The 24,975-nt window shown below is 41.7% G+C and overlaps 1 protein-coding gene across 6 annotated transcripts in view; it reads right to left on the bottom strand.

Annotated features, from left to right (window-relative positions):
- Positions 1-24,975, bottom strand: part of afap1 (actin filament associated protein 1) — a 350,733-nt gene that overhangs the window by 185,898 nt on the left and 139,860 nt on the right. For all 6 annotated transcript variants that reach the window (XM_078164813.1, XM_078164812.1, XM_033609884.2 and 3 more), the window contains exons 2-3: positions 6,174-6,302; positions 4,556-4,638 (exon numbers count right to left, since the gene is read on the bottom strand). In XM_078164813.1, coding sequence (XP_078020939.1) covers positions 4,556-4,638; positions 6,174-6,300 — 210 coding nt within the window. In that variant the 5' untranslated portion in view covers positions 6,301-6,302. The remainder of the gene's footprint in view (positions 1-4,555; positions 4,639-6,173; positions 6,303-24,975) is intronic.

Here is a 24,975-nt window from a genome sequence, read left to right as displayed (position 1 = left end):
GCGCCAAAGACTTCTGTTAATTCTTAATCAGCACAAATCATCTGTTAATCTGTACACTCAGATTACCATTACGTCATTCTTCTGTCTCTCCTGATTGAAATGTTGCTTTAGCGAAAGTTCAGCCAGGAAGACAATACTTTTCATGCTCAGGCTGTAAGTTTCTTTCTCACCCTGCCATTCACTCCTTGCACGTATGCTCGTTCACTATCTCTAGGTGTCATTGTCTGGGTAGGTCAATTGAGCCATCAGCTGATTCACGATCAACCAATAGCACAGCAACACACCTTCTCTGTCAGCCTACCATCTTACTGCTTCTCATTTTAAATATGGTTCTTTCTCTGCCATAGCTCTTTCTTGCTGCCATTGTGCCAACGGCGCTGGAAGCGGGGGGGCCAGGGGGCCATTGGCCCCCCCACTTTTACCCTCCTGCTACATTATTTTTAAGCCGAATCAAAGGTCCCTATATTACATTACTTACGGTAAAAAAGACTTTCACTCTTCACTTCACTCATATGTTAGGTAAAATACAGAGAGGGGCCATAGAGAGAAGGATACAGCCTCCAGCAGGCACTCATTTGTGCGCACCTGTTACTGCCTCACCAGCCCGGCAAAGCCTCGAGCATCCTTGGCAGGCTCCGGGTAGACTCTCAGCCGTCTGGCTCTATCCAACCGCACCTAGCAGTAATCCCCACTAACCCTGGCACCGTATTGTAAGAACTCCCCAGTTATAAAAAATAGAAATAAATCAAAAAGCGAGCCAAATTGTAGGCCTAACTGGTTCGCAATCAAACATTTCTAGCGCTGGTGTGTTTTATTTTTTTCTCAATGCCCGTCCGCATCAAAAAAAACAAAACAAAAAATAAAGAATCGCAATTTAAACTCAATTTGTCTGACTTACATTTATCTTTTTCATATCATGAATGCACAGATCTATGCTTTTGATGTGATATGCAGCCTGCCTGACAACATAGGCTACAGAGGCCCTGGACCTGCTGCGCACAGAGGTGGAGCGGCGTTTTGATCAGGAGGGACTTCGCATAGCTGCAGGGTGAGAGCAGGCACTTCTTGAGGCGGCTCAGGGGAAACGAGAGCGGCTAAGAGAGCTTAGATCGGGCCCAAAAAATCCAGCCCGACCCGGCCCGAGCCCGTGCACGTTATGTCCAGGATGGGATTTAAATTATGATGGGATTTTAATTATGATTTAAACCTGTCATTTTTCAATAAGTTGGCTGTTATAATTAAGAGTATTAAACCACAATTCTTGTTATTTGAATGACAGAAATAGGATCTTTATGAATGGCGCAACACCCAAGCATGATTATGTAATAAAACAGGTGTTTATTTTAGGATCCAGGTGGTGAAGGGCTGTGCACGCACAATGTTCCAACAGGGGACAGCCCTCCATTCCAAAACGCCGCCGTTCCGAACCAGCCCCACTCCGAAATTGATTTTCAATCAAGTTTGAGAATTGTATTGTGGAGTTTTGCACAGCAGCGGCCGGATCTTTGCTCTCAAACCACAAAAAAACGTGATGGCACAACAGTCTCCTTCAGTATATTATTCATTAAATCGGAACCGTTGAAACAAGTTGTAGGAAGCCTCTGCAAGTAATTGGTTGCTGGCAGACACTCTGTGCTGCAATAAAATGGTTAATCAGCAGTGCCGTGCACTGTAGAGCCGATGTGCTGCTGGTTCTGCCAGCCTGAATAGAATATAATGTCTATAGCCTTACTGTTGTACAGCCTTTATAGACTGAGCTGAGTAGTGATGCGCGGGTCGACCCGTAACCCGCAGGACCCGCAAATGGACCTGCGGGTCGGGCAGCAGTGATCGTCTGTTAAATCAGTCTGTAAATGATAGTTTGACATTATTGTTATTATAATCATTAGGCTATTACTGTCACGGCATCCGAAAGTAATGATGTGTTGAGCAGGTGACAGTCCGCGGGCGTTTTCAAAACACACTTGTGTCAGTACTCCAGAAACTTGTTGAAACTTCAAACAATAATTAATTGTACAAAACGGGGGAAACAAACATTGACAAATACGGTTCCATAATTCATGTTAAATTCAAAAGACAACGAAAAAACAGCTAGGCCTATATAAAAATATGTTAAAAAAAAAAAGAAAAGAAAGAAAAAAAAAAAAGAATATTGAATACCAAATTTTCATAACGTATACCTACCCATAGAAATGAATATTTGAATATCCAAATATTTGGGTACAGCTCTATCCATAAAGGATTCTAAGTGTTCAGGTTTCATGCAAACACTGTTAAGAAATAAACTGTTTGCTTTTTTCCTCCCAAGATAAAGTTTGTGATTAAATACATTACCTGACTCTTTGTCTTTCTTCACCATCTTTTTAATGAGAGAGGACGAGCGTGTAACTTGCTGCAAGATACTGCTGCTTTCACTAAAACACACTGTTGCCGCTGTTGCGCAAGCTCACACTCAACTCAGGCTGTACTTCAATCCCTGATCACTATGCACCTGTAACTAGTTCTTATTAACTGGACATTACACAAGTAGCCACGCCCACACGGTGACAAGCCCCAGATGCACAGCACTTTTTGGCCCCCCCACTTCTGAAATGAATCCGGCGCGCCTGCATTGTGCGTGCCCTCCACCTCCCCATCACCACCTAGTCTTTACAGATTCATCCACCCCATATGCCTCAGCAGTCAGCAGCCATCACCACCACCAGTGTCTGGACTCCATGGGAGGATTTATCCTGCTGCTGCTCAGATGTCCTTTGATCACAAAATATCTCCCTCCAGTGTCCAAGCACCCAAGACTTCTGTTAAATCATAATTAGCACAAATCATCTGTTAATCTGTACACTCATATTCTGTATTAAACATTATCTTTACTTCATTCTTCTGTCTCTCCTGATTGAAATACATTATGCTGACAGAACCTCTCCTGAATGCAGGACTTTGTCTTTAACGTTTGCTGTGTGCTATTAATAGTTTTACTTTAGAGAAAATACTTCTACTGCTGCCAACAGCCCACCGATATTCTTGGTTAGACACAGGCTGAAAATAAAGCAAGACAATTTGCCTTGGGGCCCCAGGCCCCCAAAACACAAAATCCGCCCCTGGTAAAAAGGAGAGACTTGGAGCACTGTGTCCTCCTATTAATAAATAATTCCATCCAAAGTCTGACTAAAACTGAAACTAAAACAAAGAAAATTAGTTTATTTACTGCTGATGTGGACTACCTTAGTACCTATGAGTTTGTCCCTATTCTTGCATAAAGATATGGCCCAAGCAGCATAATTTATAAATGACAGGAATTTGTTTCAGCTTCACTTATCCAAACTGCACCACCAAACCATCAAAATATGGGTTAATCAACCACTCAAACCCAACCCAACCTGCAAACCACCCACTTTATGCATTGTAGTAGCACTCGTCAAGACTGAAGACAGAGACACAGCGCAGTGGTGTGAGAGAAAGTGGAAGAGAAGGTTGAAGGTGAACTACTGCACATAGTGTTTCTGTACTGAGCCTGCTCAGGATGCTGCTGTGTCACTCTGACTCTTGATATTTTTTCTGGTAAGCTTACCAAACCCGGCACAGCATTACTGCTAATAATAAGCTGACAGATGGATTCATAACGTCTTCTCTACCCACGGGTCAAATGTACATATTTGGGATTGGTAAATAATTCCTAATAAAATTATTTCCATCTAAGTATTTTTGGGGGTTGCTTCAATATAGGAAGAAAAAATAGTAGATATCCTAAAATTCTGGCATGCAATTTTCCCTCCTCACATTTTCTGAATTAATTAATATCCTGCGGGCAAGACAGAAAGCTTTGGTGGGCTGGATGTAGCCCATGGGCCACCGGTTGACGATCCCTGAATTAGACTACAAATCAAGATTGTTGCATGACTCGCAAATGAACTGCATTACATCATTCAAATCAGAATTTGTCAGCGTTGCCATAACAATAAGTAAACTTTACGTTGTTCACCTGAGAGTTGAACTTCAGCAACACAGCAGCTTGGCAGAGACACACTTAAAAAGCAAGAAACAAGACCCTGCAGTGGAAACACAGTGACGCTGACTGCTCTTCAGAGAGACACCTCTGATCAGTCAGATGTCCAAAGCACATATTGGAGCCGAAGATGCATGTGTGTCTTGCTCATGATACAGTACAATACTATGTAAGAGGACATATGACACTGGGCATGAAGGATAATGGTGTTCCCTGTAGGACTAAATGTTGCCAGGTAACTCTTCAGTGTGTGTAGAAGGCACTGTAAGGTCATAGGTCATGTAGTCTGATTCACCAGATGTAGACAGTATGAGCCACTCTCCTCCTATATCACCATCAGCATGCTACCATTTTCCATGGGTACTGTTGCTACATCTGGGGCTTACTGCCACATAGATGATTGTAACTGGTTTAGAGAAATACAAAAAACCCAGAGTGTTTTTTCCCCATATGAGATTGATTCCAGACCTTTCTCTAGCACTGACACAGCACTGTGAAGATAGGTTTAGCTGTGTGAGACTATAGCACATGGGTTCAAGACAGAAGTCTTACCAGCCAGGGGTGAGGGATCTCAGGAAGGGGCATCTGAGGCGGGGCCGGCAGACCACTGTGAATCTCTGACTTGAATGAAGGCTCTGAGAAGGAGGTGGGAGTGTCACAAAATGTATGCTCTTAACTGTACATATACCATGGGCATGAGAAGGAAGAACTTTGATATTATGTATTCTAAATTTTAGTAGTTGCAACTGGAAAAAAAAACTGTCAATTTGTTCTCAACATTGGCTCCCTGACATTACAACAGGAACTGCTCCTTCACCATGATAAAGAAGGTTTTCTGTCAGTATAAAAAATACACTTTACATCAATGGTTCCCAACTGGTGGGTCAAGGTCCAAAAGTGGGTCATGGATCCATTATGAATAGACCACAAGTGACTCACAAATGTGTCAAGTTGGTAAAAACACACTTTATTTTAGAGTACAGTGAATTTCCAGCACAGAGCTTATATTTTGAAGTGCCATTTCCTACTACAGAGTAGCGAACAGCAACTTGACAGAGACAACAAACTAGATCAGTGACATTGCCAAATGCAAGTATGATGCTGAATATATTTAACTTTGTGAACCTTGAACTAATGAAAAAAAAATCTGGACCCTGTAGCCGAACCAGTTAGGAACCACTGCTCTACATCATGCTGGTGATGAGACTGTAAATGAAATAACTAAAGTTCAAAGAGTAAGCAAAAAGCAAAACCTCAACTTTCAAATATAACAGGGTACTCATGACGGCTAAGTCACAATCTCTTTAAATGCAAGTCTTAGGCCCCAATCACACAGACAGTGTTTTAGCAGCTGAAGTCGGCTTTTTGTGTTGCTACTAGCCTCGTGTTTCTACGCTCTTGGCACCTGGCACTTTTGCCGGAGCACTCTTAATTCCTCCAGTTGAAAAACTTCAATTCAGAGCAGACAAGCACCCCACGTCGTCTTCTCTTTTTTCCCACTGTCCAGTCAGATGATTTTTGGTGGTCACAACAAGTTTACAGATGCTAAACAATGGAGGAGAAACTGGTGGTACTCCCCTTGATCCACCCTCTTTTATATGGTCTCGTACCCACACAGATCTCAGTTTCCTTGTGCCCAACAAGCTATTTGCCAACAGCCTCTAACCCTCAACCAGAGCTAAAGCAAGTACCCTCTACCTGTCCATTTTAGGAACTTGATTCTAATTGCTGTCTAATAAATAAAATATATAAACAGTAGATTGATTACACGGTAGGGTTAGGGTACAGAGGTGAAGGGGTGGTTGCCTGGCAACAATAAAAAGATGCAGCAAGCGTTTTTTTTTTTTTACTGGTGGCATTCAATTAAAATAAAAAAGGAGCATGGTTTCTCTGTGGTCAGGGCCATAGTCTGCTAATACTGCCAATAAATTTCATCAAATTAAACTTTTATTTTCTATTTAGGGTATGACGAATAATAATCAGTAAGTAGAATTACAATCAACATTTATATAACCCAAATTCCAAAAAAATTGGGACAAAATATAAACAGTTCTGAAAAAGTTGGGGGCTGGAAAAACTGCACACAGGTAATCTTATGTAACTGCAATCTCCTGCTATCTCTATAATGTTTCTGAAGAGTTTTATGGTGCAGTGTGGGTTGTAATCTCACCTTTCTCTGAGAGGACTCTGTGGAGGATGTTGGAGAGGTGCATCTTCTTCTCTCTAACCCCGGCGCTCAGATACTCCCTGTCCAACAGGTCAAGGAACAGACGAAGCTCACACACCAGTTCCTCCATCGCTGCAGCACACACACAATGTATATATATTCAGGGGTTCCATTAGTATTTGACACAGCAGCAATATTTATCACATCAGCTAGAACATACATAACAGCAGTCGACAACTCATTAATTGCTAGAAGCAAAAACAAAAATGCTACAATTAATGAAGTTCAACAGGGCACAAGTTAGGGCTGATCAGCATTATTTTGGTCAATATTGAGATCACAATTTTTTTTACAAGATTACGTAGTGTTTTTAAAAATAAATAAATAAAAAAAACAAGAAACAGGCGTGCTGCTTTTACATCACTGTTGGAAACTGTTGAGGTCAGGCCCTGCTGACAAAACATCAGAGTGACACTCTGTTGTTCTGGGTGTTGGAATCAAACACTCAGATATTGCTAGATTACTTTGGACACCACCAAAGGCAGACAGGTACCATCACTCTTCACCTTCCTTAAGGGGAGATTTCCCTTTAGCATACTCTTTTAAACACCTTCTTAATAAAGGGGAGGAAGTGCTGTCTCATCTCAGGTTACCTTTCAAGGTTCTGCTCGAAGAAGGAGAGATGTTCAGAGCCTGAGCTCTGTTGTTTGAGAGATGATGCCTAGGTGACTTGAATGAGAGCAGAGCTACCCAACAGTTGCTGCTGTCTTTATTGATGTCTAGTAGGGCTGTATGATATATTGTTTGAACATCGCCATCGCGATGTGCGCATGTGCGATAGTCACATCGCAGGACATGCAATGTTTTTTGTAGATAGTGACTTAACATTCATTTAAATGAAAATCTTCATTACTTCAATTTTAACTTTCATTTCTCACTTTATATTACAGTGGTTTCTATTAAGTGCATCCCCCATGCTGATTTCTATCTTAAAACACTTAGGTGATCCCACACTGGTTATGTTCTTTACATAGCCAATAGCCTAAATTGTGATGTGTATTCCAATTTAGAGAACTGATAATCCAGATTTGGTACTCTGTAAAGGTTTGTATCTGGATCAGGGTGATCCAATCAAATGTTACTTTAAAAAAACAGCACAAAAGTGAGATGGATTATCTGATCCTGGAAAGCAAAACATGGGATTTCAAAAAGGTATCATTCTGATCCAGATTAAATTTTTTGAACAACTGGGCCAAGGAGTCTTGGTAGTGGGAGACTGACTTTCAATTCGACGGCTCCAATTTGATAGCCAAAAACAGTTATTCCCCATCATGTCCTCCTCCAGAGAAGGTCTGAGCAGTGTAAGGAGCAGTGTTTCTCACAGGTCTGAAATAAACTTGTGGTGAAAGAAAAAATAGTAGTCTACTACATGTGACAAACAACAAAAACCTGTGACCTTTAGGACTGGGTTAAAATAATCGATTCATCCGATAAAATCGATCTTCACTGGAATGACCCAATATCGATTTGTAAAATCCCATGGATGTGTAAAGCTTTAACCCAATTAATCTCGCCGGTAGGAAACGAACCGCAGCGCTAACTTATGAACAACCGTAGTATTGAGAAGCTCCGATGTTTTTTGGCTGTAACTTGGCTTACTTTTTACATTTGGGTATAATGTATTATCATGCTGCAGCATCTCCTCCTGCTGTCTGTGCGTCCTGGCTGCTGCGCCACTTTTACGCACACACACAGACACACACAAACACGGAGTAAATATGTCGTGGTGAAGATAACATGAGCTGACAACTACGCTTGTTACTGTGTGTGAAATAAACCTCCTCGAGGAAAAAGTTAATACATTATCAATGCACCTGATCAGCAACATGTAAACATGTAGAAAAGTGATATTTCAATCTGCTCTGTCCAATCTCTCATCCACCGTCACTAATATTATGTTATAAACAATCACAGAGCGCTTTCCATCGCTTTCCAATAGCAAGTTTTTACTAACAAGCCAAAACAACAACTGTTTACATTAAATGGTTTATCTCAGTTTGTCTCATAGCTTAAAACGGGGTGGCAGTAGCTCAGTCCATGGGGACTTGGGTTGGGGTCATCTTAATGACAACAACATCCTGTATAAGCACCAATATGGATTTCGTAAAAATCACTCGACCTATATGGCTCTCCTTCAACATGTTGACAAAATTTATGAAGCATTAAATGATGATAAGTTTGCAATTGGCATTTTTCTGGATTTATCGAAAGCCTTTGATACAGTTGATCATAGTATCCTAATATCCAAACTTGTTTGTTATGGTTTTCAGGATGCTGTTATCCATTGGCTTAGAGATTATCTCAGCCACTAGCAGCAATATGTTTGTATAGAGGGTATGAATTCCAATAGAACTGTGGTTTCTTGCGGTGTACCACAAGGTTCAATTCTTGGGCCTCTTCTGTTTTTGATTTTTATAAATGATTTTGCTGTACAGTTTGATACCGCTCTGCCCATTATTTTCGCTGATGACACAAACATAGTTTTTTCACATTCTGACTTGATTAAAGATGCGAATACTATACTTGCACAAACCTCGAGATGGTTTCAGATGAACAGGCTTTCCTTAAATATCAACAAATCCAATTATATGATTTTCAGACATAAAAACAAAAATTATTCAAAACAAGACTAAATTATTTATCAATGACATTGAAATTAAACAGGTCTCTCATGCCAAATTTTTAGGTGTTATTGTTGATGAAGGCCTTACATGGAAAAGCCATATTGAGCTTGTGTGCAAAAAAAATTATGAAGTCTTATGGCATAATTAGAATGATTTTTTCTTTAGTGAATCGCTCCTGTCTTCTTACATTGTATTACAGTTTAATATACCCATATTTATCTTATTGTAATATTATTTGGGCCAGTACATTTCGTATTTCTCTTCACAAATTTTTTTGTTGCAAAAGAAATTCATAAGGCTTGCCACTACTTCTACTCACTCTGAACCATCTGCTCCTCTTTTTAAGCAAGTTAAGATATTATCAATTTTTGATATTAATGTGTATCAGACATGTATTTTTATGTTTAACTGTATTCAAAAGGTTGATTATTTTCCTGCTGTTGTCCATAATGTTTTCATACCAAATTCCAGTATTCATTCATATCCTACCAGGCAATCAAAAAATATTCATTGTCATTTCTCCCACACAACATTAGGTCAGTTCAGTATACGATTCAGAGGTCCTACAACATGGAATTTTTTTTTTTTTTTTTTTTAACTTGTCTGCATTGGTCTTCATAGCTTAGCGCCACTAAAGGGTGTAAGCTTCTTGTGAAGATTGATGCACTGTTAATCTTGCAGTCAAGTATTTTATACCCATAATGCGTGGTTGTGACCTTCACCCACCCTCACTGGAGACTAGCCTAACAGCCTTTATTGGAAAAACTTCCTAATATGAGTCAGAGAGGGCCGTGATACACCAAAGTGTGTCAGGGGGAAAGTAAGGAAACAAGCAAGGGGGAGGGGGCAGGTGCTTAAGTCCTGAGTTATATAGTGACAGTGCATGCGGAGGAGAAGGAGGAAAAACAAACAAATAAACAAACAAACGAAAAAAAAAAAAACAGGGGAGAAACAGGCAGTGTAGCTGATGTATTGTGGCCTTGAGGTGGTTGTGCTCCATGCAGATTATCAAAAATAAACATATACATGTCTACTATACTGTACTGAAAAACAAAAACGAAAGAGAAGTCTATACTGAACACCAAAAATGTGAGAGTCTTGGTGGAGGGGGAAAGCCTGATTGCAGAGAAGAGTTGCCAGCGCGGTGTGGTAAGTTTGAGAAGCAAGTGGGCCCCTTTGGAGTGATCCCATCGGTTCTTTGCGATGCGTCACAGAGCTGAAGTATCAAACATGCATGCGTGTATTTGAACCCTTCCAATGTGTTTATGAAAACCATCACCAGGGTCCAGGGCCAGCCCTGCGGGGGAAGGGGGGCGGTATGGCACCCCAAGACCGCAGGAGCGCCCAGACCCCAAGACCATGGAGCCGCAGAGGCTGCAGGACACCACGCAGGCCCAAGGACCCAGGGCGGCGAAGGCCGGCACCCCCAGAGAGCCAGAGACACACCCCAGACAGGCGGAGCAGGAGGGCCCGCCCACCCACCACCCGACGCGGACCGCCCCCACCCACCCAACCACCACCCGCCCCCGACCACCCGCCCGCCCCCACCCCCATCCCCCACCCACGGACGCACCCAGGGACCGCCCCCGACCCAAGGAGCCAGGCGCGGGGGCCCGGCACCGCCCCCGGGGAGAGAACCAGCACCGCACCGGACGGGCCCGCACCAGGCGCCGGCCACCAGCAGACGCCGGACCGGACAGTAACGAGAGCCCACCCAGGCCCGGGCGGACGAGGGAGGCAAGAAGGCGGTGATACTGCAAGGCATATGTCCCCGGCGCATCGGGAACCAGGGGACCGCGAAGGGCCACCCGCCCGAACCCCCCAGGATGGACCCCCACCAACACACAGGAGAGAGCGGACCGCCACGAGCCGTCAATCCCCCATCGGGACCCCTAAATCGGGGCCCATAAACCACAGCCGGTCAGGAGGCAGAACCCCGGCAGGAACCCACAGAGCCCCCAGGGCGCCACCCGGCCCACCCGCCACAGGGCCACGGGACCCCCCCGACACCGGGAACCCAGCCAAACCACCATGATGTAAATGGGCTCCCTGGCTCCAACCCTCAGCCCAGGAGGGCCGGGCCCCACTAGCCACGCCATGCGTATCTACAGTGTGTGTAAACCCACCACCCCCCCTCTTACTATGATTCTCCGATCCCTGACGGAGAAACATTAACCCTACACCGTGAATGTGAATGTGAGTGCCCATAAGTGTGATGTGATGCATTAAAATTGAGGGACATAGGAGACAGGTGGGGGCAAGGCTGATGGCTACAGCACACTGCTGTCCTGCAGCCCGTGCAGCCATAAGGCACCTGGAACCTGTTCCCATCTGTCCCCCAAGATGTAGGTGTATGTGGTGCTTTAAAATTGGAGAACAGATAAGGATGGGCTGGGGGGCAGCATGGAGGGCTACCGGACATTACTGTCCCATAGCCTGCCCCATTATGAAGCCCCCCAATCCATCCGTGGTCTGCACCCCGAAGAGTGAGTGTATGTGGTGCATTAAAACTGTGCAATGTGTGGTGAGTGAACTAAATGTGGTTTAGGAGGCCAGGCCAGTGTAGGCCCGGTCCGAGGGCTGGAGGGATGGATGCGAGGGGCCAGGAGGTGGCGCCAACCAGACCCCGGCGCCGCGAGGCCCCCAGTGCCCATGGACAGCGGGCCAGGCGGGCCCCAAGGAAACCCAACGGGCCCCCACCTAACCCCGCCCCCCTGGCAACTGCAACGTCGGGCCCCCGCAGTGGTCCCAACCTGGGCCACACCGCCCGCAGCAAATCGGCCCCCAGCAGAAGGACAAGGCGCGCCACCAGGGTGCACGGACGACGGGCCCCACCCAGCCCCCCCGAACCAGAGTACACTGAGTGCATGTGTCAGATTGACTAAAGCCCATTCTATTCATCTTTTGTTGGGTGATGTGTGTTCTGTGGAGTACTTTAAATTGGATAAGTTGTATATTAGTGTGTCTTGTCATCTTAAATGTATTTTTGCATATCTGAGTCCAGAAGTCAGGGTCCGGTGATACACCCAGTTCTTTTTCCCATTTTAAAGTTGGTAAATGTATAGAACGGGTCTTTGACAGTAATTTATAAATCTTAGAAAGGTTCTTCTTATTACTCGGAGAAAGCTTTGTAATATGTTTGGCAAATTCCGGTGGCTGCAAAGTGTCCTGAGGCGCTGGAATTCTCCTCTTGATTGTTTTTATTAATTGTAAATATTGTAGAAAATTGCCATTTCTTATTTCAAAAGTTTGAAATAAGTTTGTGTATGTCATAAGTATATTGTCTTGGAAAAGGTGATGGAGATGAGTTACTCCCTTCCACTCCCATGTGCTAAAATGGAGAGGTCTTTTGTTAATTTCAAAATCCGGGTTGTGCCAAATTGGAGAGAGCAAGCAAGGTTCTATCGGAGAGTTTGTGATTTCTAGTGTTTTCCACCAGGCTGATAAGGTGGAAGCAATCATTGGGTTCTTAAAACAGTTATGACGTCTGAGTGTAGTGGTGATAAACGGGAGGTCAGAGAGTTTTATATTGTTGCAGTCCGCCTGTTCTAGTTCAAGCCAGGAGTTGTATTCTTCATTAGGATATAGCCATTTCAATAGGTATTGTAGCTGGTTAGCTAAATAGTAATGTTTAAAGTTAGGAGCGTCCAATCCCCCTTCCAATTTGTTTTTCTGAAGGGTGCTTAGGCTAATTTTTGCTGTTTTGTTCTTTGAGTAGAATTTTATAATTGCAGAATCTAATGACAGGAACCATTTTGATGTGGGTGTGAATGGAATCATGGAAAAAAAATAGTTAATTTGGGGTAGAATTTTCATCTTAACTGTGGCTATTCGTCCCAGGAGGGAGATGGGAAGATTATTCCAGCGCTTCAGGTCACCACAGATCTTATCTAGCAGCGGGCTAAAGTTCAGGTGGACCAGGTCTGATAGTTTGGGTGAAATATTTATGCCAAGATATCTAATGTTGCCCGCAGGGAGAGAAAATTTTTGGTCTGCAGGATTCCAAGAGTTCTCCGTTATTGGCATTATTGTCGATTTGGACCAATTGATGGAGTAGTCCGAAAGTTTAGAAAAATGTGTTATGAGATTAAATACTTCATGTAAAGACGATTTCGGTTCTTGTAGATAAAGTAAAATGTCGTCGGCATATAGATTAATTTTATGCTCTGAATTGGCGGAATGGATACCTATGATCTTGCTGTTCTGACGGACTGCCATAGCCAATGGTTCGATGAATATTGCAAACAGTAGAGGCGAGAGTGGGCACCCTTGTCTGGTTCCTCTCTGCAAAATGAAGCTTTTAGATGTGATCCCGTTGGTGGTGACTGTATATGGAATACAATATGGAATTCAAAACCTTCTATGATTAAAAACTGTTCCTCTGCTCCACTGCTGAAGTCCAGGCTTAAATATACTTTGCTAGGTGAATAACTTTGTGCTTTTTGTTACTGTCATTTTGTGTTTGCTGTTTTATCTTGATTTGTTTTGATTATTATTAATGTTAGTATTATTATCATTATTATTATTGTTGTTATCTCAATGTTATGAAATTTGTTTGGATGTTTTTTATTTTCACTTTGCTTTAGGCTCTTGTGTTGAATTGGTGATGTACTGTATTTAAGGAGTTGAGGCCCCGTATAGGCCCATCTGGGTCTCTTGCCTCTGCTCAGCACCTTTATTTTGTGATGGCCATTTTTTTGGGTTTTTTTTTCTATTGTCTTGTGCAATGGTGCGAAATAAACAAATAAAATAAAAGTACTGCCGTACCTGTACTACGTCATGCTTAAAACGAAACTTAACTTTAGTGGTTCACATCCACATCATGCGATAGCGGTGTCGATGGCTTCAGCAGCGATAGAGGAAGAAACCGACAGAGAAACTCCCCCCCGGCCCCAAGCATCCGTGGCTGTATCTTGAGCCCAAGTAGAAAAATCTGCCAGTGGAGCAAGGTTTTTTTTTTCTTATTACAGGCAAAAAAATCTTGCTCCACTGTCAGAAAAATATCAGATCGAATCGGGAATCCACTGAATTGAAATCGAATCGATTCAGGAAATCAGTGGCGATACCCAGCCCTAGTGACCTTTAACATAATATTTTGATTTATTCAACATGTCTTTTCATTTTCTACACATTGCATCATTAAGCCCTGTTCTATTGTCTAATAATCTTTATCACCTACGGTATCTGTCTGTCTGTCTGTATGTCTGCCTGCTTGTGTGTGTGTGTGTGTGTGTGTGTGTGTGTGTGTGTTTATCTCTCTCATTCTCTGTTTAGACACAACTGACAAATAGTGTGGCATAAAAAGGGTGTGTAAAAACACAATCACAAACAGCAATGATGCTAGCCTATTTCTAATAAATACAGTTGATGGGCAGATTTTGAAATTTCATCACGTAGGGGGTAAAGACCGGAACTAAAACTCCAGAGAACAGGAGGGTTGGCATGCAATGCATATTTTATCATTTATCAGAATCAAATCATTAATATTTTATATATATTTTATATTGTTTATAATACATTACAAGTACGGCTGCAGCTAGTTTTAAGGTATACCATGATATCAAAGTTGATGGTTATCATACCGTGTACTTTTGCTTATCTACAATATTTAAAAAAAAGTTAAACTAGAGAGAGAGAGTCTCTCCTTTATTTCAGTCATTTTCAAAGGGGAGACTTTTTACACAAACTTAAATTTAAAAAAAAAAAATGGTTCAAGAAGGGCTGCAGTGGTCAATCTCAATTTTATTTTACTTGTTGCGCAAACTTAAATTTAAAAATGGTTTCAATTTTCAATTATAGGAGTAAAACATTTGTTCAGCCAAAAGTAACCCCTCTGGTTTAGGGTCACTTTGACTTATAAAAAATAACTCTGTAATACTGTGATACTGTGAAACTGCAATATTTTCTGAGACAATTATCGTACCGTGAAAATCTAATACTGTTGCAACCCTAATTATGAGTGTGTTTTCTTGCCAGATTCACTCTTGGCTCAAAAAGAAAATAGATAAGACACCAAAACTATTGTAGATCACGAGCTGGTGATGCGTTGATATGTGTTTCCCCCTACCTAAATCTCAACCAACCACAGAGGGTAGTGTTACGGGAAGCATCATCATGTTAACAGAAGGGAAACAGTATTTAGTGGATGAACAGACTTGTAAACAACCCCAGCACTTCAGGGTGCTTTTGCCTTGGCCATGGTAGCCAAATGAACAGGTAAGCGAAACAAGTTTTTTTTATTTTCTAGGATGGCGAAAGACATGACCTGCCCGACTGTGCCGTACTTGGCCTCTGATTGGTTTACCCTGATATTCTGACCACAACCCTAACAAATCTCACTCCCTTTCTTTTGCCTAAACCTAACTAACCCAACTAACAAAGGCAATGAGTATTCGCCAATCAGAGGGAGAGTAGCACCAGTCATGTCTTCACCATCCTAAGAAAAAAAAAAAAAAAGCTTACCAGAGGGGTACAGTAAGGGGCCTGTCCACTATTGATTGATTGTGAATGTTGTTGTTATCACTGCATATGTGGGAAAGACTGAGGAGAACTAAGGCCTTCAATATCAAAGGTTTCAAAGATCAAAACGAGCCAGGTATCTGTTCTCTGCTTATTAGGGGTGGGAATCATCAGAGGATCCACGATACAATATTATTGTGACTTACTGCGTATTGAGTATTGCAATAAAATATATTGAGATATATTACCTTTTTTCAACTGCAAATAATGTCCCCACGGGAAAACTTTGTCAACATCTGTTCTATCTAATAAGGTAAAGTTTTCAGTCTGTTTATCTCACTTCACCCATTTTTTGCAGCAGCAAAATGTATCTAGTGGACTGAAAAAGAAACTTATTATATTATTCTAGTAGGCTACCTAAAGTTTAAGTTGTATATGTAAAATTAATCATTTATACAGTAAAAAAATAGATACATGGCACTGTTTAATGATACAGTATTACCACACAAAAATATCGCAATACTATGCTGTATCAATTTTTCCCCCCACCCCCACTGCTTATCAAGGATAACGTAGGCAGATCATCGACTTCTGGACTGAGTCATATGACATGATCACATGAACCAGATACAAGGAAGAGCCACCAGGAGGTGCTGAAACTGCTGTTAGTTTAACCAAACATATACCTGTGACAGAACATAAACTACACACAAAAACAGACCCCAGCAATGCTCATAAATCTTATAATGTGCTGTTTTAGTTAAACTATTTGAAAGATATTTTGCACGGTAGTCCCACATTAAACAGACACTGAACAAAAGCCAGTTATAAAAACAGCTAAGTGTGCACCCAGGTTGACAGAGCTTTTTCAGTTGGTCAATCAATTATTGAGCTAAACAGTGATTTATTCTAGGGTAAAGACTCAGCAGTGACAGACCTGAGGGATATATTATGGCTGCAGGTGGAAAATACACCATGCTCCCCCCCCCACACAGAACAAAACAATAGGAAAAAAAATCCAAATATAGCCAGAAGCTATGTGTGCAGTATTTGACTTCACATTGTTCATCACACTGACTGGGAGCTGTCATGCTGTTTTTTTTTTTTTTTTTTAAATATAAAAAACAGGCACACAGGTCCGAAAGACACACATGCACAAACAGGACCTATACATGCACAAGGTGGAGAGATGTCAGAGTGAGGGGGCTGCCCATGGACAGGCGCCCCGAGTGGTTGGGGGGACTCGGGGCCTTGCTCAAGGGCACCTCGGCAGTGCCCAGGAGGTGAACTGGCACCAGCCACCAGTCCACGCTCCATATTTGGTCTGAACAGGGACTTGAACAGGCGACCCCTCCAGTTACCAACCCAAGTCCGTATGGACTATGCTACTGCCGAGCTACTACACAGACCAGTGTAACTCTAGCTTGTTGTCAATAAGACATTATATCAAAGGTGGACGGACTCCGGGGTTTTTTCAGACCTAATTGTGTTGCGGAGTTTTGCACAGCGGCGACCGGATCTTTGCTCTCACACCACAAAAAAATGTGATGGCACAACAGTCTCCTTCAGTACATTATTCTATGCATTCATTTGATTTTCACATTGGGTAGCCATCCTGTTTAATTTGTCTTCTGATTAAATTGGAACCGTTGAAACAAGTTGTAGGAAGCCTCTGCAAGTAATTGGTTGCTGGCAGACACTCTGTGCTGCAATAAAATGGTTAATCAGCAGTGCTGTGCACTGTAGAGCCGATGCGCTGCTGGTTCTGCCGGCCTGAATAGAATATAATGTCTATAGCCTTACTGTTGTGTACAGCCTTTATAGACTGAGCTGAGGGGCCGACCCGTAACCCACAGGACCCGCAAATGGACCTGCGGGTCAGGCAGCAGTGATCGTCTGTTAAATCGGTCTGTAAATGATATTTTGACATTATTATAATCTATTAATCTATAATCTATTACTGTCATGGCATCCGAAGGTACTGATGCGTTGAACAGGTGACAGTCCGCGGTCATTTTCAAAACACACTTGTGTCACGCACTCCAAAAGAAACTTGTTGAAACTTCAAACAATAATTTATTGTACAAAACAGGGGAAACAAACGTTGACAAAAACGGTTCCATAATTCATATTAAATTCAAAAGATAACGAAAAAAACAGCTACAAGTTAGAGGGAATAGTGATTAAGTGGTAAAACTTGGCATTGATCCACAGCCTCAGACGGAGGTGCTCAAGCGTGCTGTGCGCACAAGCTCAGTTGTTAGGCTATACTATATTTTCACATTTTTAACAATGCCATTTAAAAGTTTTGATTTTTATTGATAACCTACATTTACCAACAACAAAAAGACTACATTTAGCACCAAAAAAATGTAAAAAAACAAAACAAAACAAAAAAACAAAAACAAAAAACGAATACCTACCCATAGAAACGAATATTCGAATATCCGAATATTTGGGTACAGCCCTACAAAGGTGACAACATGACACTGGAAAACAGCTGGAGACTGAAGGGGGCAGTGGAGTTAGTAATAATATGTATATTTTATTTAGATTTTAATAAGGACAACACACATTAATCAACATTTCTGTAAATGTGCCAGCTGGTTAATTGCGTCAGCTGTAGTCCTTTGGCAAGATGTTTTGAAACCAATAAAAGGATAAAAAAAATCACAGGCCAATTCACAGGACACTGAAACTGTCAAGATAGAACAGAAGCCATGCAAAGCAACAAGCTATAGCAGAGCACCAGTACAATACTAATATTAACACAACGACAACAAACAGCTTGTTAGCACAAACAGACATGCAAGGAACACGAAGCACCAACACACAGATTAGCATTACATTTAGACATGCAGAGCAGCATTAGAAAATAAAAACAGATCAAACACAATAGTCATTGGAAACACAATAAAAGTCAGACACAGTTTAGCCTCAAATTACAGTGATGCAGGGCTGGGCAACACACCGATCAGCCAAAACTGTGATATTTTTAGGCTGTATTTGGATAGAGGATGCATATCTTGATATTTTGAAATCTACTCTAAATTACTGTAGACTATTAAAAATAAATAATTAATAAATAAACGGAAGTTACGATAAACTTAAATGAAGTATAATAAAGTTAAACTACTGTTACAATAAAGTTAAATAAAGGGACTGTTATAATAAAGTTATAATAAAGTACTGTAACAATAAAGTTAGATAAAATACTGTTTTAATAAAGTTAAAGTATTGTTATATTGAAATAAACCAAAGCAAAACCACTGGTGCTTTTATTGTGAAGCACCCTGCTCATCTCAGGCCAGTAGTATTGATGCTTTTGCTGTGTACTTGAAGCTTTGTTAGCAGTTAGCCCAAAGTTAAACTCTTACCACGGCGCCTTTAAACAAGAGGATTTATTCACTGCAGGCAGAGAACAAACTAATAGAGATGCACCGAATATTCGGTAACCAAATATATTCGGCCAAATATTGAAAAAAAACACACATTCGGTATTCAGTGGAATAAGTGAAAAGCAAGGCCGAATAATAGCGGCGTGTTTTGATAATGCAATCAAACAGCGTGCGGTGAAGGACGGAGTAAAATGTCGGCAGTGTGGCAATATTTTACTCCGCCCGTCACCGCACTCGCATTTGTGACTAAAAATAGTTTTGTGCGAGCAAAATAAATCATTCAGCACGCTGTGCGAGTACAGATTTCAACCAGCAACAGAAACAAAAGGCGAATCCCGCCGGTTGTGGGTTGAACGGGGGTCACAGACACAGACATGAATACGTATTTCTGTCAAATACGGCGGCCATAGTGCTCCGCGGTGTAAGATAACGGTAAAAAGTACCTGGACAGCCGAGCCGTGGCAGCACACAGGTATGTGACGTGCCAGAGGAGACAAGAGCCGTTCAAATTTCTCTCTTTGTGGCAGGTAACGGTTCACAAACCTCACCGCACTTTAGGGACTGTTCTTTACTTATGAAGGGACTGCTCTTTACTTGTCAGGGGAGGAGGGTGGCTGGTTGATTTTTATTTTATTTATTTATTTTATTTTGATTCCCCCTATGTTAATCACTTATTGATGCTGTTTTTGTATGAATAAATCAATAAGTAATTTATTCCATTGAAATATCATTGATGTATTATAGAAAAGTGATTTATCTTTTTATAAATGACAAAAGGCACATCTGCCTCATTTTCGCTGTGGTATCGTGATAACACTCAGAACCATGATATTTTCACTGGTATCGTAGCGTGGGTCCCAATTTTGCTACCATGACAACACTAATCTGGAGGGGGTTCATCTGCAAATCTAATGAAAAACTAAACAACGGTATTCGGTATTCGGTACTCAGTACTCGGTACTTGGTATTCGGCCAAGCGTTTAATTTTATTCGGCTTCGGCCACAAATTTTCATTTCGGTGCATCCCTACAAACTAACCACCCGCCAGTTTACATATCAATAATATCTGCAAGTCATACTGGTGCTCCATGGTTGCAAAATGCGGCAAAGTAGTTGCAGTTTGGAGCCGTACAGTTACAAAAACACATGCCTCTCTGCTCACACTGAAGGTAAACTTGTAAAAAGTTAAATATTTATGGCGGCACTGTTAGACTTAAGGATTTATTTACTGTGAGCTGGAAGCAAACTAACAGCTCTACAGTTCATATATTAATAACATTTGCAAGTAGCACTGGTGCTCCAAAGTCCCAAAATGTGATTCAAGCAAAAATGCCAAACATTCCCTGGTCCATCTTATTGGCTGCAAGGATTTGCTGCTTTACTTTGTCTTATGTGTGTAAGTAAAAATTGATTATGTTTGTGCTCTGGCCTGTTAGGACCAAACAAGATATTTAAAGATATAATGTCACCATGGCCTCTGGGAAATGCTGATGTAAATCAGATTGTGTCATTTTATAGGCCAAACAATTATTCAGCAAATCAAGAAAAAGACAGGCACATTAATCCACACTGAAAATAAACACTAATTTCAGTCCAACCAGTTTGCAAGCAATGTTTTGCCACTGTTGCAGCAGCGCAGGTTTTTGCTACATATTTATACAGCCACCTGAAACAGTACAACATAATCAGTGTTTCCCCTACCATTATACTGAAGGTCAAGTTAATTTTATTTAATTTTATTTTCTATATAGCGCCAGATCACAACAAGAAGTTATTAAAGGTTACCTTTCCTATAGAACAGGTCTATACCTTGTCCTTTTGTTAAACAAACTAAATAGCCTTATGTTATTTATCTTATTTATTTCTTCTGCTCTCTGTATCGCGCGCACACACATACACACACAGACACGTGCGCACACACTTGAACGCGGCTCGGGCCACATTTTCCTGACCAACCCCGACCCAAGTCCAAGACAATTATAACCGAAAGCCCAAACCCGACAGACTTTATGATTTTGAAGTCTGAACCCAACCCAAGCCTGATGCAGTTTGTTACCTGACAAAGTAAGGCTGTGCACTTAATCGTCATTGTGATTACGATTTTGAGGTCAAACGATTTCAAAATTAATGAAATCGAGGGTAAACGATTATTGGTCATGGACGCCTGGAGATGTCATTTTGTCTTCTACAGAAGCCGCGCATGCGCAATACAGCCCCCTCCCCTCCTCTCCTCTATTCACTCCATAAGCCAGTCAAGTAGGTGAACTACGAATAATGCGGGTCTGTGTGTGTGTGTGTGTGTGTGTGTGTGTGTGTGTGTGTGTGTGTGTGTGTGCGTGCATGCGTGTCTGTGTGTGTGTGCGCATTGGGGCCGTAAACACGCAACCATGTAGAGACATAAATGACATGCCATCGTGTAAACAATATAAGTCATCACGTGCCCTGCATAATCGTTTGCATAATTGTGATTATTTTGACCAAAATAATTGTGATTATGATTTTTTTTTTCCATAATCGAGCAGCCCTATGACATAGTTATTGTTATGGACAGTGTGTAAATGACCATCAGAAGACTGCTGTTATGCACAGTCAAACACGGCACTCGCACAGCAGCACAGCGCAGCACGGTACCATACACACACTCAATTGGAGCAGAGCCTGTGTTGAGTTCAGGTGTTGTCACGTAAATAACAAATTCTGGCACTTGAATAGGCCATAGCACAACACAGCAGCATGTCGTTGTCCCCCCCAACCCTGTAAATCTAGGGGCACTACTGATAATACAACCTGATGGAGATTTCATCTACCGCTTGACCACAAAAACATTAAACATGGAGGTGCATCACCATTCCTCACAAGATGTCATAGAAGCATGTGATCGTTTAGGACAGCACACACCAGTGGCATATGATGCGTATCTAAACACAGGCGCCTGGTGTCTTATATGAACGCAAACAGACCAGCACTATTGCATCACAACACGCCACTGTCCTATTTCCCAGTAGCAGTGCTTGGAAATACCCCAGAGGAGCAACAACTGGATCACATTAGCCTCCTGAAATGATCCACCCAGGCTACAGTGCCTTAACAAGTAGGCCTACCTCTGTCTGTATGTGGTGCTTTTGGCGTATGCAATGGGGCTGGTGTGTGTACTGAGAGTTATGGGTGAAAATCTTTGATCTTATGTCAGAGTCTAGAAGTCATGATTGTTTTATATAAGAAGTTGTGCAGCTCAGATATGTTGTCAGAAGTTGAGGTTCATTCCTTGCAGATCCAGCAGTCTAAAACTAGCCAGCCCTCCACCCACATGTTAGGCTCAGGTTAGGGATTAGAATGTACCAATAAATCTTTTAGACAGGCACTAGATGTTCTTGCTACTTCATGCCAGGTATCTGTGATGATGCAGCAAACTTATACCCTCAAAACATGTCTGAATACCAGATCTGATCATATTTCACTCCGCCATCACCCAGGTATCTACGATTAAGCAACAACAGGTGAAGCTGCTGGTAGCTGGCACATGATGTAGAAGATTCCTCCTATAAGTTTTTCTCAGAATATCAATTGTTACAACAGTCTCCCAGAGAAAATATATAATGCAACCATATTCATTATCATAGCAGCAGTAGACGGTATTGGACAGAGCTCTGGGCTGCATTCACAGCCGCTTTCACACATTCCTCACATAATCTGATTATCCTACAGGAGAGAGATGGAAGGAGAGGGAGGTATGGAGGGAGTGAGAGGTAAACCAGCTAGGAGAGAGATGATAGTGTAGAACTTAATGATGTGGAAAATGAGGTAAAACTAGAATTACTGCTTTGCGGTTGTATGCCTCTGCAAACCCATCAAGTTGCAGTTACAGTTTATATCCAAATCTGTGAAAACAGCCCAGAAGATCTATACAATCAGCATGGTTTCAAGATCAGAGTCACCAATTCAGTATCTGACTAAATGTCTCCCCTTCTGTTTCTGAGTTATGATGTGGATTAATGGCCAGACGCAAAACACGTTTTGTGAGGTCACATTGACCTTTACCATTGACCTTTCAACCTCCAAATTCTATTCAGTTCTTCATTCTTCTTTGTGCCAAATTTGAGGAAATGCCCTCAAGGTGTTGGGATACTGCATTCACAAGAATTAGACAGATGCAAGGTCACAGTCACCTTGGCCTTTGCCCACCAAATCAGTAAATCCTTAAGCACAAGTGCACATTTATGCCAAATTTGAAAATAATCCCTAAAGGTGTTTTTTGAGATATCGCGTTCACAAAAATGAGACAGATGTGGTTACAGTGACCTTGACCTTTGACGTATGACCACCAATATCTTATCAGTATCTTATCAGGCGTTCCTGAGATATCACCTTCATCAGAATGGGATGGACGGACAACCTAAAAATATAATGTCTCCAGTCATGGCTATTGGCAGTGCAGAGGCATAAAAAAGAGATAAGAGAGAGGGTGAGAGTGAGAAATATTATCATTTGCATTTATCTTGTAGCCTAAATCATACATTATTTTCAAAGGAAAATTCTGGCTTACTACAACTCTGGTGTTTGTAGCTTTGACCATCATGTCTACCCTTGTAGACACACAGAGCTCACAGAGCTACACTACATAGCCAGATGTATGTGGAGTTTTTGTCTGGGACTGTCATGATATGGTCAGTTAGTTCCAATGAAGAGAAATCTAACTGCTACAGTGAACAATGACATTTTAGACAACAGTATCCTCCCAACTTTGGACCAGCAGTTTACATTTGTCTTTTTCTTGTTTCAACATGACACTGCCCCTGTGCAGAGTTAACTCAATAAAGAAATGGTTCTCTGTATTTGATGCGGATAAACCGGTTTGCACAGAGCCTCGACCTCATCCCTATTCAAAACCTTTGGGATGTACTTGGAACACCAACTGAGAGCCAGGCAGAGAGCAGTGTTGGACCTCACTGAGGCAATACTAATGGATGGGAGAAAATCCCTGCAGCCAGGTTCAAAAATCCACTAAAAAGCCATCCAGTAAAATGGATGCTCAGAGAGCCAAATACCCCTCATTCTGTGTGTAGAGTCTGCAGGACATCACCAGCTACAGCAAACAATCCCCTTACTCTGTGGAGACCCATCAATTGTCCAACAACCTCAATTAGGGATGGGGTAACGATTAAACTCAATGTATGTTTAAAGGGATGGTTAAAATGACCAGACATGCATCGATTACAATTTTATGGGCCAATACCGATTTCTGATTTGCAAAGTGTCTAGAAGGCCGATTCCGATTTTGGCCGATTCTGATTTCATTTTTTTCAAACCACTTTACAGCACACAAGATATTGCAATATTTCCTATCTTTTCTTTATTAGAGCATTTTAACAAAGATACAACCAGCTCTTCAAAAATCATCTCACACAAGCAAACAAAAACAGTGACACAGCTTAAGAAACATTTCCTTTTTGCTCAAATATAACTTCAGGTACAGTATTAAAATAAATTAGTAAAAAAGGCATACATAAATAAAAACATAGATAAATAAAATAATAATTCTTTGCGTATAGCATTTGTTGGTAATTTCTTGAGTAGACAAAAAAGTGATATCTCCTGTGGAAAATTCACACAGGTCTTCAGAACGCCCCCGCCAGGTTGCGCGGACACACGCATCTTTGACACACGGACACATGCATCTTCGGCACGCGGACATGCGCCTCGTCAGTTTCAAGCGGCACAGTGCAGCAATGAGAGCTCCGCAGTTAAGTTTAACATGGTCAATTAACACCTTTCTCCTTCTCTCTTTTGATGTATGTGTGAATGATTAAGGTGAGAAGCCACCCATGTTTCACTTCCTCACATCAGCCAAGCCGTGAGTTGCACATGTGCGTGCGCTGCTGATGTTACACGATGTCAATCATGCGGCGGGATTGCCCAGTGTTTTAAATCAGCATATTATAGACTGACCGGATGGTCGCAGGTCACGGCCGATCATGTGAAAATCGGCCCAATTCAGACCACTGCCGATTAATCGATGCAAGTCTAAAAATGACTATATCACTAATATCAAGTATAAAATGTCACTTTTTTAAACCACTGGCATGAGACTTCCTTCAGAGTTTCAGTTCTCTTGTTCTCTTCCTTTCACTGATGCACACACAATAAGAGACTCATAAACATGACGTATCACAAACAGTGCACCTATTTAGACTGCCTTCTCTAGAGCAGGTGATTTGTGTTTTTGTGGCTATTTAGTCACATTTTGCAACCATGGAGCACTAGTGT

Source organism: Epinephelus lanceolatus, chromosome 22, assembly GCF_041903045.1.
Source record: "Epinephelus lanceolatus isolate andai-2023 chromosome 22, ASM4190304v1, whole genome shotgun sequence".
NCBI classification, from domain to species: domain Eukaryota; kingdom Metazoa; phylum Chordata; class Actinopteri; order Perciformes; family Serranidae; genus Epinephelus; species Epinephelus lanceolatus.
The sequence above is the reverse complement of the archived record's forward strand: the minus strand, read 5'-3'. Positions and strand labels throughout refer to the sequence as shown.